Here is a 16,260-nt window from a genome sequence, read left to right as displayed (position 1 = left end):
GAGGTGGGATAAGGGACACAAATAACAAAGTTAATAGTACTTTTAGTCTGATAAACTTAAGATACAATCATTCTAATGCTGACTAGAAAAGCCCAGACCATGGTCATGGTGTCCAGGTAAGTGGCCACTTTTTTCCCTGGGCTATATTCCCAAAAAGCTGTTCTGGCAAAAAAAAAAATATTAGAATGTTGGGCTACATTGGCCTCATCCTCCCCAATACAGGACATCTCTGCCTGCTCACTGTTAAAGAGCCTGCTTACAGAAAAAAAAAAAAAAAAAAAAAGATGGCAACCACAGCCTCTATTCAAAGCATTCCCCCATCTCATGCAACCTTGGCTTAGGTAAACCTAGCCCTTTATAAGCCATCAGCCTTCCTGAACAGAGTAGGATCCTCCACTTGATGGGAGAATGGCAGGTTGACATTTTAACAGTGGTTCTGACAGCAGCAGTGTACTGAGCATACTCAGGGCACCCCTCCCCACAGGACACCCTGCTGGCCAAGATTCTTCCATTGTTTCCAAATACAATGAAGAGGAAACGGAAGCTAGCAACCAGTATTTGTAGCAGCAGCAAAGTTCCTTGGCAAATTCTTTGGTTGAATGAGGCACCCCTGCTGCTACAGTTAACCTCCAAGGACCCTGAGGAACTGAGCAGTAACTAGAAGCGATGGCAATGCCGGGTTGGCTGCACAGGGCTATGCAATACCAAGCATGGGCCCCAGTTAGCAAGGAACAGAAGACTGAGCTGGGTAACAGGGCAGCATTTGGCCACAACTCCCTTCCTGCCATCACCCACCTGAGGGCTTTTCCAGGATAGAAACTGGCTACCGGGTGGCCACAGCAGCAGCATTCATTATTTGTGTGCCTAAGATCCTGGCTGGATTATAACTTGCTCTGGCGGGCTGGCCCTGGCTGAAGCTTCCAGCTACCATGAATTTCGGCTACTCGAGCCAGGCCACAGGATAAGAAAACAATTAGATAGAGGAGCTCTTCCTGAGGTCACCTCTACGCCTTCCTTAGCTTGGAAATGGTAGAGAAATGGGTGAACCTTTGTCCCTTTCAGATTTCTTTGGTTTCAAGAAAAAATAAGAAGCAGTTGAAGCCTGTTGGGGAACTCTAAGCTCATGGTCATCCAGACTTCAAGGGAAGTATATGGCCAGGCCATAGTGGGGAAACTGAGTTCGAAGTGAGAACTCCTTCCTTAGACACTTGTTAGCTATGGTGGGAAGAATTCAAGGCCTTGGCACTTGCTTACCTAGCCATGGTGAATTCAGGCTGATCTGCAGAAAATGCTTTCCTTCTGGGCTAACTTTTCCCTCTCTAACTCCCCTCTTCTTACCTTATTAGTTAAAAAACAGAAAAAAACCATCAAGACATAAAAATAAATAAAATCAAAAGGCCATTTAAAATATAACAACAACCCCCTCCCCCCAATAATAAAACATGTATCCAGAAGTTAGCTTTAGTAGAACTATTCATGGCCCATAGTGTGAAGCCCTTAGGGTAGGCACCTGTAACTCCCAGCAGTGAAAAGGCAAGATGAAACAGGAAGTGGTAGGCCAAAGTCTTAGGACAGGATGAGGGCCACACTAGCTGGGGCTGAAGGTAGTCCTCCTCCCCCTCAGCTAGGTAATGGGGAAGGCAGGGGTAGAGCCAGTTTGTTTAAGCATAGCTCCTTCTAGCAGGGCATCAGGTGATTCCCAACCTCTGCTCACATTCTGTTAAATGTCATTTCTCCTTCTGTGCTTCCTACTGCAAAGCTGGGGTGAGGCCCTGAAGCTGGTGGTAGGTGAATGCCCTCAAGACAGCCAGATTTCTGTGGGAAATGGCTGGGCCACGAGCCCTGGGGAAGAGTGGAGCTGCACAGGCAACTTCTCTCTGAGACTTCAAAGGCTGATGATGGTGTGTGTGTGTGGGGCTGAGTACATGATGTTCCTGGTGTCCTAGTACAAAGGATAATGAAGGCATTTTGTTGGTCCTGTGTGTGGTGAATGCTTGGCCATGCAAACTGTGAGAAGGAGAGTGTGGTTGTACGATCACACTTTGCTGCAGCTCCTGCTTCTTGCTTCTACTCCCTTGGGTAGAAGCTTGGTGCCTCCCCAGGTCCTCTTAGCTGGTTGGGAACACTGCTAGGTTAAGGGGTAGTGAGAGACGTCCAGGGTAGAGAATATGGAACAAACTGCTAACTAACTGTTATCTACCTGCTAACAAAGTGCTAACAAGGATTGAAAGCACTTCCCATTATGGCGGGGCAGGGATGGTGCAGGCAGTCTGCTGGTGGAATTAGAAATTACTGGGCCCCAGGAGTAGGCTCTCCCTGAGACATTTGAGTTGCTCTTCCCCGAGCTTGATCTTCTCTTCCAGCTCTCGCTGTTCAATGATGAGAGCAGATTTCATCTTCACAAAGTGCTGGTAATCTTGGAGCTGGTCCTGAGGCAGATAGCGGGAGACCATACCAAACACCAGCTTCTCCCGGCGCTCCATGTGCTCCTTCAGCTCCTTGGCATCTGCCAACTGCCCTGTCAGCTGCTGCTTCTTCTCTATCAGCACCAACTGGGGAAGCAGAAGACCAATAAGGCTATCCCAATGACCAGTCATCTGCCCGACCCAGTGCTCCACCAGTGATGCTCTCACAAAGCCACTAGCCCCTCTGCTCAGTGATCAGTCCTAGATTTCTTGCCCTGAAGTCCACCTTCATGCAAAAGCCTTTCTTTCCTGTAGCAAGGGGAGGATAAACATGACAGCAATTCTGGATGGGGGATGAGCAATCACCTCTTTCTATCTCTAAACTGTTGTTAATCTGTGGACCACCACTGGGATTGGGGTGGGGGAAGGCTCTGACAAAGCCAGCTCGTACACCTTCCATCTGGTAAAAAAAAACATCGCTGTGACGATACTTTCAAAACAGTGTGTGTCTCTGTGCGAGTGTGTGTGTGTGTGTGTGTGTGTGTGTATGTATCCATGTGTGTATACACAAGCATATGTGCCTTTCACTGTGGGTTCAAATTTGTATCCAAGAACCACTGGATAGAAAAAGGCAATGCCATTTGGGTTCAGGAATTATGCAGAGTGTCCCAACCTATGAAATTGACAGACTCCCAATCTCAACTACTTGCTACTATTACTACTACTACTACTGGCAACTAGCAATGATTTAGTGTTTATCTTGTTCCAGGCTATGTTTTAAGTCATTAACATGGATTATCCAATTTAAGTTTCACAACCCCATGAGGTAGGTAGTGTGTTTACCCTATTTTTGAAGGGATGGAGACAGAGCGAGGTTAAGTGAATTGCCCACAATCACACAGTTACTTAGTGGTAAAGTCAGAATTTCCACTTAAAAGCCAGTGCCCATACTCTTCACACTATGCTCTGCTGCCTCCAGACTAGCCAAACTTGAAAGAGGGATCCCTGGGAAGAAGCAGATGGCACTTCCCTCCATCCACACCCTGGAGACCTCAACCCTACCTTCTCCTGGTTGGCCTCTGAATCGATGCTGTTGAGAGCATTTTCCACACGGGCCAGTCGACCAGAGAGTGACAGCAACAGGTTGACTACTTTGTCCAGGTCCCCAATAAACAAACGGTATTTTTCAAACTCATTGGATTTGCAGACGGCTTTTAGGTTGGTCTCCACCTCCTCCCCAAGGGCAGAATTGGCAGTGATGTCCTCCAGCAATCCTCGCTGGGCCTCCTGCAGGACAGAAAGTTTTCTGCCAATGCTTTCGATGAGCTGAACCTAGGAGAAATAAACAGGAGAAGCAAAGGATGAGAATGGGGACTGACAGAAATGGATCTGTCCCTGGAACCACTGTTTAGAGATCTAAATAACCGAAGGCGGGCTCTACCCTAGTCACTGGAAACAAAGGAAACCTGAGCAAGTCGTGAGCAATTCCAGTTTTCTGGACAGGCACCTTCTTTCCCATCTCTTCAGATCTGCTAGGAATCTCTGTCACCACCAAACTTCTTGGCATTAGATGAGTGGTACCCATTGGCTAATTCTCATTTGCCAAATGTAACTTACTAAATACTTGCTGAGGCTATTTAATAAACAGAAATGCTTGTGAGAGCATAGGTAAGAAAAGCACTGCCATCAAGTGTTTGCCTATTACTTCATTCATTCTCCTTCAATCCCTTTCAGTACCTCTGATGTTGATGACACTGTGCTAGATCTTCCACCACTCAGCTTGGCTCTTGAGGCCTTTTGGATAAAAGTGTGAGTCCTGGAGTCACAATGACTAGGTTTGACTGCTAGCTCTGCCACTTCCTAGCTGTGTGACCTTAGGTGAATTTCTGTATGGAGTTTTGCTTTCTTTATCTGGCAGAATGGGGTAACTGCAGTACCTACTTCACTGAATTGTAATAAGGGTTCAATGAGATAATGCATGCCAAGGGTTTAGCACAGACTAAGTGCTCAATAAAAGCAGCTGCTATGATTATGATTCAGTCTGGCCTCACCCTACCATTCTAATCTCACTCCTCAGAACCTCTGAGGATTAGCCCCTCATGCTGTGTTCACAACACTCATTCTTATATTCCTGATTTGCTTATGCAGTTCTGCCAGCTCTTTATCTCTTCCTTCACTTTGGCTATTCCCATTCTTTCTTCAGAGCCCAGCTTTGCCCCTACCCTCCCTGCTGGAAGCCCCTGCCCCCATAACTCCTCTCTCAATGATCTTTTTCTTTTCTAAACTCTCCAGTCTTTTAGAATGAGAACCTTGAGTGTAATTTGAGGTTGTTCACTTTCTGTTTCCTGTGTGTGCATCTGATCCCTCTCCCACTACTGACTGTAAGTTTCTCAAGGGAAGGACTGCTTGTGTCTTCTGATTTGTCGCCCCTATAGGTGTAACCAGTTGTGGGACTGCACTCACAGGAAGGTAGTGTGGTAGAGTGGAGTTTTAGAGTCAGAGATGCCTGGATTCCAATTCCACATCCTCCAAACTGTGTGACCTTGGGCAAGATACCCAATCCCACTGAGACTTCTGTTTCCTCATCCGTAAATTGAAGAAGTGCCCCCCACCAACCGTCCGTTGTTGTGAGGGTTAGATATGATCATAGAAGTAAAGTACTTAGTATTGTGCGTGGCACATTAAGTGCTCAATATATGTTTATTGATGCTGTTACTACTACTACTTCTACTATTACTACTACTAGTACCACCACCACCACCACCACCTGGCACTCTGAGCTAATGGATACCTGTCTAGCTGCAAGGTCCTGACAAGAATAGACCTGTCCCAGGTTGCTCCCAGCCTTTGCAGTCAGTATTGCATTATGGTCAATGGCATGGACTCTAGTGCCAGACTACCTGGGTTTGAACCCCAGCTCTGCCACAAAGTAATGGTGTAAACTTGAGCAAGTTACTCAACCTCTCTGTGCCTCAATTTCACCATCTAAAAGATGGGGTAACAATATTACTTACCTCATAGTGTTGTTATGAGAATGAAATGACTTAATACATACTACATGCTTAGAATAGTGTCTTCTATATAGGAAGTATGCTTCAGTGTTTTATTACTATTCCTGCTCAGGCACTCTGGGAGCATAAGCTTGTAGTTATGTAGAGTATGTTCTTTTCTCGTCCTTTATTTAGAGATGTCCGAGGTGACAAAGGACAAGATAGCCTGCTCTGGGTCTGGGCCAGGTGTCATAATTCAGAACTGGTCAAAAGTCAGGAGCTCACCATTATCTTAGTGTAAAGTGTAATAGGTTTACATTTAGGGAAATTTCCAAAACCCACTGGAAATTAAGGATCAATGATATAAATGAGGCAACACAATTAGATGCCAAGAAGCTCCCAGTTATATCCGCACCCTCTGCTTTCTCAAACAAAACTCAGTGCCAGGGACAAGGGAGGGCTGGGGGCCAAATGATCAACTTGGAAAATCACCTACCTACCCCCAGCTCTTAGGTCCCATAGATCTGGAAGGAAGAAAGTGGACAGAGCCCTTTGTTTCTCAGCACTGGGGCTTTATAACCTGAACTTCAACTCTGGGGAAAGGGTAGTGGATACAGCTGTGGAGTCATCACAGACCCAGCTAGAGCTGAGTGGCTTTTCTGGGATATTACAAATTGGTGACCTTCCTCACCTATTTTCCTCAGAGACAAAAACTGTCTTAGCCCACCCACAATCACTTCAAGTCACTATCTGCTGTTCTGTGTTTTGCCATTTCTGATCATGTCTCTTTTCTCCTCATCAGACATTTATTAGGTTTGCTCCTAATAAAAAAATCCTGAGTGAGCCAGGAGCAGCCCTGTCATATTTAGGAAACATGGAATCCAAGGAAGCAGGCACCTGGATCAATAAAACTTTGATGCCACCATGCTTCCTATTCTTTCCTTGACATTTTGCTTCAGACTGGAAAGTGGTGGGGGTCTCTTGCAAATGGCCTTGAGCTTTTGTACAGGTCATGTCCTGAATAAGAAATATGGGCAGAAGAGCAATTTGCATTGAGTTCCGATGTCTACAAAGTGGTAAATTGGGCCTTTGAGGTTGCCGTGGAAACCCTATTTGCTTATGAAATAAAAGGGGTAAGTGCAGGGAGGGCAAAGTGATTCCAGGAATTTGATTAGAAACCCAGGCTAGTGGTACTTAGAGGAAGAAAGGGGAGGCTTCAGAACAACATCATCTCCATTTGTCTATTTTAGTACTTTTAAGAGATGATTGACTATTCTTGCAAATAAATATTAAAGTTGACTGGCCTATAATTTTTGCTTTTCTTTCTTGGCCAGTCTGCTCTCTCTTTGAAAGTTACACAGAATAAAATCAATGGCTGCCATTGGTTAGCACTCACTGGCAAAAACTCTGATGTACCTTGGGTAGCGAGTTACTTACAAGGCTGGCTTATTTCAGAGCAGAAAGTCAGACAGTCTTGACTTTGAGTCCTGGATCAACACTTAGTCTGTAACCCTGGGCAATCTGGTCCTCTCAACTGGTAAAAAGACGACAGTAACGTCTATCTTATAGAGTTGGTTTTAGGATTTGAGAGACACTGTGATGATGATGATGATGATTACTATAATATTATTACTATTATTGACTGGATCAAAAAGAGACTGCAGTTGCATTTGTGAGAAACCTAGACAGGCTATTTGATTTCCATATTGAAAATACAGGAATGTACCAAGATACTCTGGATTGTGTAGAGGGCAGGTCAACCTCCAGACACACTCAAGCTAAATGCAGTAAATCTCTAAGGCATGCCAAAAACTTCACCTTTTTTTGAGCCAGTTCGTGGTCAATTTCCTCCTCTCCCAGGCCAATCTCTGCCATCTCGGGTTGGTCTTTCAACTTGTTCAGCAGCTCTGCTTTGGCCACAGAAATATTGTAATAAGCTGAATAAGAGGTAGGGATCCCTGGGGCACCGTGGGGAGGTGAGAAGTGCTGAAACTCTTGTCTGTGGAAACAAAAAATGACCATTTGAGCACCTCTGTTGACAGCCTGCTGACCTTTCTGCTTCCTAATTTCCTCATTTATAAAATGGGACCCTGCTTCACCAAGGAGTTATAAAATAAGGAAATAATGGATGGGGAGGCACTGTTCAAACATAAACAGGCCATGTGAAGGCTCTCTAGAAACCAAGTCAAGGCCAACTTTAAGAACTTAGAAGGCTATTTCTACATCCCTGACTTCCACAGCTGGGGGGACTTCTTTAGAGATCAATGGGTTTGGTCATTAACACCCCAATAAAATCCAGAAAAAACTAGAAGGCCCCTAAAGTTCCAGGCTTCTGATCATCAATGATTCCCCTTGGTTCAGGGTCCCAGTATATGGATCCCACGGGAGGGGCTAGGTGGTAGGGACATGTCTGAGACCTTAGCTATTTGTCCTCTAAGGCTGTTGGGCTCCATCCTACCCATCCTGGATGCCAGCCCAACCTGGCTCTATCTAGTCTGCTTGCTTATAAAGGCACTCCATGGCTTTCCTGGACACGCTCATCATTTCACCTTTCCTGGTGGTGCCACTCCTGCTTGAAATAACCCCTCCACTGCATCTCTCCCATAGCAAAGAGGTCACCTATGACCTCAGCAGTGGTCACCGTGTTGGAGGATGAGTTTAGCACCCCTGCCAGAGACTTTTTACAGCCCACCACATCTCTCATGAGCTCTTCTGAGATTGCCTGAGGTGGGGCAGGCCTTTGGCCTGAGAAGGGATAACACCTCTCAACTTCTGGCATATCCCCAATGGTCCCAGCCTCCTCCATGGTTGCAGAATGAAATGGGGGGAAATGGAACCAGTGGTGCCCAGGGGCTTGACAAGTGTAACAGCAGACCCTGTTGTCTTGGGTTCACTGAAGGCTGCGGGGTTGAGGTGCTGCTTCTCGGAGCCCCAGCCCATGAAAGAGAACTTCTCCTCAGGAAAGAAGTAGCTCTGGCTCCATGCTGGCTTAGGTTTGGACTCTTCTGCCATCAAAGCTTCTGGTCTGATGTGAGGAAAGAAATGAAATGCTTCAATGTTAGGGTTCAGTGATGGAGAGGCAAATAATTCCACCTATGGTTTATGTAAAGGGGAGACCCACCCCCACTATGTTCTTGTTGCCTACCAGCCATCCCTACCCTCCACCTGTCTGTGTCACTGCCCCTTCACTAACTTCTAGCTGTTTGAAAGGAAAAATAGGAGAAACTCATTAGTCATTTTTGCAGCTATTTGCAGCTCTTAGATAAAGGTCAAAAATAATGGGTAAAAGGCTCCACAGCTATTTACTGATTCATGCTATGCTGTCTCCTAATTCATCACACAAAAGAAATTTGGGCATGCCAATATTGCTCATCCTAGGTATTCATTTTACATGTAGGTTTTTAAGCTGATAGTACTGATAAAAGAGCACTACTAGCTAACATTCACATAGTGCTTACTATGCCCAGGAGCTGTACTAAGATATGTGTGTGTGTGTGTGTGTGTGTGTGTGTGTGTGTGTGTGTGTGTGTGTGTGTGTGTGTGTGTGTGTGTGTGTGTGTGTGTGTAAATACAGACATAAAATGTAATGCTCATGACAACCATTTTATGGATAAGGAACATGAGGCACTGAGAGGTAAAGTGACTTTCCCGGGATCACGACAGTAAATGGCAGACCCGTGATTTAGACCTAGGTGACCTAACTCCAGAATCTGTGCTTTTAGCCACTATACTATACTGCCACAGGGTCAACTTGACATCACATAAAACCCTGCATGTAAGGAATTTTCTGGCTGGACTGTATCTATGTTAGCAGAGAAGAGAGAACATTCTGGAGGAAATATAAATGTATGAATTTAGGGAATTCCTACCTATAAGAAAAATATTTAGGGGCATGTGTGCGAGTTGAAAGTTAGAAAGTACTGAAAGAAAGCACAGAATTTTTTTTTAAAAAAGGATGTGGCTATCTGTCAATTATATCTCAATTAAACTGAAGAAAAATTTTGAAAAAGGATGTGCTAATTAGAGACTCAGTTCCCTAGCAGACATGGCCCTGTACTATATTATAGTGTATCATATCAGGCACTGTGTTCTAGGGCTCCTTTCCTCATACTCTCCATTAATAGGGCAGAGGTTATAGGAGATCTGTGAGAACATAATTTGACCTTGATAATGAACTTTGTTGCAAAAATAAGATTCCTTCTCCAGAGCACTGAGAGAAAATGCATAGAGTCCATAAAGCAAACTATACCTGTAATTGAATCAGAGTTATCAGATTTAACCAATGCTCAATAATTCCACTCACCTGCTTCTACATGTATCCTGACATTTTGTAACTAAAGAGTATGTGGGTTACAGACTCTAGTTTAATGTGGCTGAAATTAGGATGTCTTTTTTTTTTTGCATTTTAGATTCAAAATATTACACATCTACTTGCCCTTAACACTACTTTCCCTTACAAAACCTTAAAGGCACTTCCTGCTGGGTAGAACCCTGTGCTCTCTGAGGGTCTGGAATAGGATCTTCTTGAGGAGCCCAGAGATCCTGGGGTGATGTAGTTGGCACAGTGAGCCAGACTATCTGGGTTCTGGCTACCTGTGATCTTCTGCAACTTAATTTATATCCCTGTGCCTCACTTTTCTCATCTAAAAACTGTAGGAAACTAATGGTATCTATTTCATAGGCTTGTTGTGAAGATTAAATCAGTCAATAAACAAATGTGCTTAGAACAATGCTTGGCACATAGTAAAGAGGCAAAAAATATTAGCTATGTCGGGAATGATGTTTTTCCTTAAATTTCCATCACTCAAAGAAGCATCTATAATTGACTTTTTGCAGCCACAAGCCAGGCTTGTATGCAAACAAATGTTTCCCCTTGCATCCCATAGTCATTAAGAAAAAAAAAATCTGTGCAACAAGTTACAAGATCTCTAGTAATAGCAATTTCCTTCTCTCTGGACAAGGTGCCAAGATGAATGGAGGTACATAAAGGAGGAAGGACTAGGAGGCTGAAAGGGGTAAGCCTGGGGCCTGTAACTACTACCTCTGGTACACATTGCCTTCTAGGGGACAGGAGGTCTAAGTAAAGGCCTGGCTACTGCAGGAACCAGATCTCCCTAAGAGAGCCTGCCTAGGATGGCAAAAGAAGCATAGATTTTGGAGTAAGATCTGGCTTTGAGTCTTTTCTGTGTAATTCTGAGTTAGGTAGTCCCTTATTTTACTCAGCTTTAGTTTCCGCATCTGTCAAATGGGGATAATAATGGCCCATAGGGCTGTTGGGAGAATTCAATGAAATAATAGATATAAAATGGCTAGCAGTGTCTGACACATATCAAATGCTTAATATGTGATCATTCATTCATTTATTCATTCTTTCTTCAGAAATATTAAGTGCCTACTATGTGCTAGGTTGCCTTCTCTTCTCTCTGCTGTGATAGGTAACAATCCACAGTCACTTTCCACAAATGTTTTCTAATTACAATAAGAATACCCCCCAGCTAGATGGGCAGCTTGAGAAGCAGCCACTAGGGATCTGACAAATTCTCATAGTGTCTGGGAGCCAGGCCCTGTAAGTGCTGTGCCTGTGGCACCTTAGGCTGGAAAACTTGTCAACTAGCTCCAGATAGCCAAGTAATGGATTTGTCCATCAGTAAAAGACACAATAACAAGGTACTTCTAATAGCAACAAGTCTCAGGCAAGTTCCTTCTGTAAAGGTATTTAAAGGAAGCACTGAAAGGATAGACACCTGCCCCTCATCCCCATCCCCAGCAGAGAGTCCGTGGAGCTCTCTGCAGGAGGATTAGCAGAGCCAAAAGCCAAAGCTCTTTTGTTTTGGAGCAAAGAGGACAACCACACATTGTGGGGCATGCCAATGAGCATTGGCACAGTGAAGGGAACAGTTCTGTGGCCAGAGTACACTCCTGCAGCCTCTCTGCCCAGACAGCTGACCCTGTCAACTACCACTTTTGGTACTACCATTTGCCCACTGAAGCAAATGCAAAGAGGCAGAGGAAACAAGGGTGGGGGTGATGGAGAAAGTGGAAGATGAAAAGAATGCCTTTGGCTGTTGTAAGGAATGGTCAGGGCATAAAGCATCCAACCCCAGGAACACCTTTGATGCTGGGGGTGGGGGAAGAGTTTAGAAGCTCAGACAGGTCCTAGAGCAGAGGCAGGTCAGGTTGTGAGCTGGCCTCTTGTTCTAGAGAGCAAGCAGCAGAAAAGGCAGAAAAGGACCTGAGCCAGGCTTCTGGAAAAGGCCACAAGGCAATAACGGTTTAATGCCTTATTGCTCAGGGACCAGACACTGATGCATACCTTAAAGACAAACTAGAAAAAAATAAATATAGTACCTTGATAGTGATATTTAGGGATAAGAACATCAATGACATTTACTGAGTACCTACTATGTGCTAAGTATGGGGCTATGTCTTTTACGTGGATTATCCTCATATTCACAACAACCATGTATCATCATGCCCATTTTCCAGGTGAGAAAACTGAGGCTGGAAATAGTTTAATTGACCAGCCCAAGGTCACACAGCTGGCAAATGGTGAAGGTGGAATTCAAACTCATGCTGCCACCTCTTCAGGGACCTAACATCTTTCATAAGCACTTACTTGGGGGAATCAGTGGTCTCCTGCTCTGATGTTCTCCAAAGCCCACCAATGCCATAATAGCAAGGGGGCAGAGCCTTCTCAGCTTGAGATCCCAAATGGCCCCTTACTGGAGGCAGGAAATTGCTGGAATGGAGAGCAAAGGACTCTTGCTCTGCTGGAAGGCTTTGTGAGCCCTGCCTTGAAGCCTCCAGGTGGCCAAAGCCCAGGGGTTGGGGCTGCTCCAGGACCTCCTCAGGATTGAGGGCACTGGAACCAGTGGTTTCTGAACTGAAATACTGGGGTGGCAGCTCTTCCTCCTCCCCCTCCTCCTCCACCCCCTCTTCCTCTTCTTCCTCTTCCTCCTCCTCTTCCTCCTCCTCTCGCTGCTGCTTTTGCTGCTTCTGCTGCTGTTGCTGCTGCTGCTGGGCTGCACGAAAGAGCCTGTACTTCTCCCAGTTGGGAGGAGGAGGGCGAGGAGGAGGAAAGGCCTTCTTCCTGGCACCCAGAGGATCTGGCTGGATCTCAACAACTTTGGTAAAGAGCTCCTTCCTATGCTGCCCCCAGGCCCGGGAGCTCTGAGGATCCAAGCTGATGTGGCTCTCTGAGAAGGCCCGGCCCCGCAGTGGGCGGGGCATGGAGGCTAGGGAGCTCTCCTCTTCATAAACGGAGGTTTCCTCTGGTTTTTTTGAGGAGTGCTTGAAGTCTCCAAGGAGGTCAAGAGAAGAGATTGCTCGGTAGCTTGACAAGTCCAGTGCTGGGTTCTCAAAGCAAGGATGGAAGGGGGTTGCCCATGAAAAGCTAGCCTTGGAATGAGCCATTTCCCTGCAAAACAGCAGATAAAGGTTGTATAAAGCAAGCACGTTGCAGATGGTCCCATAATTTTGGATAACATCATTTATGTAAAATTTAAAACAGCCGCAAAACAATATAATATAGGTAGTAAGTGTAGTAATAATAATATATGCTATATAATACTGATAGCTAACACTTACTGAGTGCATACTAAGTGTCAGACACTGTTTTAAGTGCTTTCCATGTCTTAACTTATTTAATGCTCACAATAACCATAGGAAGTAGCTATTATTATTGTCCTGATTTTGTATCTGGGGAAACTGAGGCATGGGCAGGTTAAGTCATTGCTCAGGGTCATAAAGCTGGTAAGTGGCAGAGCTAGGATTTGAACATGGAGAGTCTAACTCCAAAGTCTGGATATACACACCACCCCACACAAATGTGCTGTGTTCTGGGGCTTGCAAGTGTGGTTATCCTGCTACATCTGTTGTTTTTGTTTTGTTTTTAATTATGAAACATTTCAAATGTTTAAAAACATACAGAAATTGTTATAATAAATATTCATGTTCCCACCTACTGCCCACAATTAGCACATTTTAATACTTTACCATCTATGCTTCATGAATTTTTAAAATAATAATATCCTTTGTTTCACTCCCCACTTCTATTCCCCTGCTGCCTCTCTACATGCAAGCTATATCATGAATTTGGCATGTATACTTTCTGTCCATGTTCTTATACTTGTACCAAAAAAAACATCGAGCAGGCCATTCACAAATATCTGCTATTTTGGATTTAAAATATATCCTTCTAATGCAATTCCAATCCGAATTCTCACCAGGACTTTTAACTATAGAATTTTTGTGTTAACTTGCAAAATAAAGCAGGATATGGTAGTCCCCATTTGTCCACTGTTTCACTTTCCAAGGTTTCAGCTACCTGTAGTCAACCACAGTCCAAAAAATAGTAAATGAAAAATTCCCAAAATAAACAATTCATAAGTTTTGAAGTGCACACTATTCTGAGTAGTGTGATGAAATCTCCCGCCGTCCTGCTCCATCCTTCCCAGGACTTAAATCATCCCTTTGTCCAGCGGATCCCACCCATTAGTCACTTAGTAGCTGTCTTAGGTTATCAGATGGACTGTCACAGTGTCACAGTGCTTGTGTTCAAGTAAGCCTTATTTTACTTAATAATGGCCCCAAGGCCTAAGAGTAGAGATGCTGGCAATTTAGATCTGCCAAAGAGAAGCCGTAAAGTGCTTCCTTTAAGTGAAAAGGTGAACGTTCTTGACTTAATAAGGAAAGGGAAAAAATCATATGCTGAGGTTGCTAAGATCTATGGTAAGAACGAATCTTGTATCCATCAAATCGTGAAGAAGGAAAAAGAAATTCGTGCCTGCTGTCATATCTCAAACTGCAAAAGTTACAGCCAGAGTGCATGACATGGGCTTAGGTAAGATGGAAAGGCATTAAATTTGTGGATGGAAGACATGAACAGAAAGCATGTTCTGACTGACAGCAATGTGTTGCGCCAGAAAACATGGAGCCTATACGAAGACTTCAGCAAGGGATCCCCTGAAACAAGTGACTTCAGCCATTTACTGCAAGTAAGAGATGGTTACAAAGATTTAGGAATAGGTTTGGACTGAAAAACAGGAAAGTTACTGGAAAGGCTGCATCTGTCAATGAAGAAGCCACTGCCACATTTCTGGCAGAGTTGAGGAAGTTGATCAAGGAGAGAGACAGAATTCATATAACTTTTATTACAGTATATTGTTATAATGTTCTATTATATTATTAGTTATTACTGTTAATCTCTTACTCTACCTAATTCACAAATTAAACTTTATCATCAGTATGTATGTATTTAAAAGAAACATAGTATATATAGGGTTCAGTATTATCTGTGGTTTCAGGCATCCACTGGGGGTCTTGGAATATATCTCCCACAGATACATGGGGACTACTGTATAATAAAAAACATATTTTGCTACAGAAGAAATAGGGGGTAAGTAAGGTATAAAGCATAATATAAAGCAATTATAATTAAAACTGTTTTACTGACTAATAGAACATAATTGAAAGTCCAGAAACATATCAAACTATTTATTAAAATGTCATATATAATTCACCTTCCATAACAAGAAGATAAAGATTATTTAATAGATATTTTTGAGACAATTGCAGAGCAGTATTATTTGGAGCTGCACCATATATTATATACCAAAATAAATTTCAGATTCAAGAGTTCAGGGTGTGTGTGCGTGTGTGTGTGTGTATAAAATTTTAATATGTGTTATATGTGTATATATGTATATATATATTACATAGTTATAAGAAAAAACTATCAGAAAGCTTAAAAACTATGACTTGTGAGGTGAAATAAGACTCTCATCTCATAAGTAATAGAAAAGTATATGCAAGGAAAACAAGTCCAGGTTTAGTTAAATATGTATAAGAGTTAAACTTCTGTATAATAAAGAGGGACCAAAGCAAAGGACATCTCTTTAATCTCTGAGTTTAAAGAGTTAAGCCCTCTAAGCCAGAAGATCTGGTTTCCTGCTATAGTCTGTGAGCAATCAGCATCATGCTAAGTACTGCCTAGTGACAGGAAATTCCAGCAGTTCAATTAAATCATCAGACAGAATATCCATTCAGTAGTCACAATGAAGACTGAGAATATTTCCTCAAAAAATAATAATACACATAATGGTGGCCCAGGTCAGATAGAATGGAAAGCAAAATCTCCTTCATTCCCCTCATCTGCAGTCCCCATCCTGGCTAGCTCATCCCTCATGTGGATCAGAAATTCATAGCCACACATCCCCATTCTCTTCTCATTTGGACCTTAGCCCACCTATAGCTCCTTAAGATTATAATAATTCCTTGTGTACAGACTGTTCCACCTGGCATTTCCCCCCTCAGGAAACAAACAAACAAGGTGGTGAGTGGGAAGTAATAGGATGATAAATGCTATCAGGCACAGAGGCCTTTCCTGACCACCTTATCTAAAGTAGAGACAACTTATCCTTAATTATCATTTTTCTATTTTGCCTTTCTCAGAGCATACACCCCCACAAGGGCAGAGATCTTGTGTGTCTCATTCATCTGGTACCTACTGCCTGGCACATAGTAGGCATTCCATAAATATTTAATAACTGAGCTAATTCCCAAAAAAACCCCAAGGACCATGATACTCATATCATAAAAAAAGTTGAATTAAAGGGAAAAAGCAATAAACAAGACAAAGAAGGGCACTATAATATTAATGATTAGAAAACACAATTAAGATCTAATTACCCTGAATCTTTATGTACCAAATAACATAGCATCAAAATTCATAAAGCAAATATATAGAAAATGCAAAGGTAGAAAAAGCAGAAACAAAATATAAGACTTTTTCAGCTGATGACAAAACTGTATCCAGTCACAATAAAATAACACTAGAAATTAATAGCAAAATGAAAAACAAATAC

General features: G+C 43.3%; 1 protein-coding gene across 4 annotated transcripts in view; it reads right to left on the bottom strand.

Annotated features, from left to right (window-relative positions):
- Positions 1 to 264: 264 nt before the first annotated feature.
- The window catches only part of SHROOM4 (shroom family member 4), a 215,017-nt gene continuing 199,021 nt past the window's right edge, over positions 265 to 16,260 (bottom strand). For 3 of the 4 annotated variants that reach the window (XM_030846648.2, XM_060292275.1, XM_030846649.2), the window contains 5 exons: positions 12,012 to 12,812; positions 8,271 to 8,420; positions 7,214 to 7,394; positions 3,468 to 3,737; positions 265 to 2,552 (listed from right to left, as the gene is read on the bottom strand). In XM_030846648.2, the coding sequence (XP_030702508.1) occupies positions 2,283 to 2,552; positions 3,468 to 3,737; positions 7,214 to 7,394; positions 8,271 to 8,420; positions 12,012 to 12,812 (1,672 nt within the window). In that variant the 3' untranslated portion in view covers positions 265 to 2,282. The remainder of the gene's footprint in view (positions 2,553 to 3,467; positions 3,738 to 7,213; positions 7,395 to 8,270; positions 8,421 to 12,011; positions 12,813 to 16,260) is intronic. The other variant, XM_030846650.2, reaches the window with a different exon arrangement.

The sequence above is a fragment of the Globicephala melas genome, chromosome X (genome assembly GCF_963455315.2).
Source record: "Globicephala melas chromosome X, mGloMel1.2, whole genome shotgun sequence".
Lineage (NCBI taxonomy): Eukaryota > Metazoa > Chordata > Mammalia > Artiodactyla > Delphinidae > Globicephala > Globicephala melas.
The sequence above is the reverse complement of the archived record's forward strand: the minus strand, read 5'-3'. Positions and strand labels throughout refer to the sequence as shown.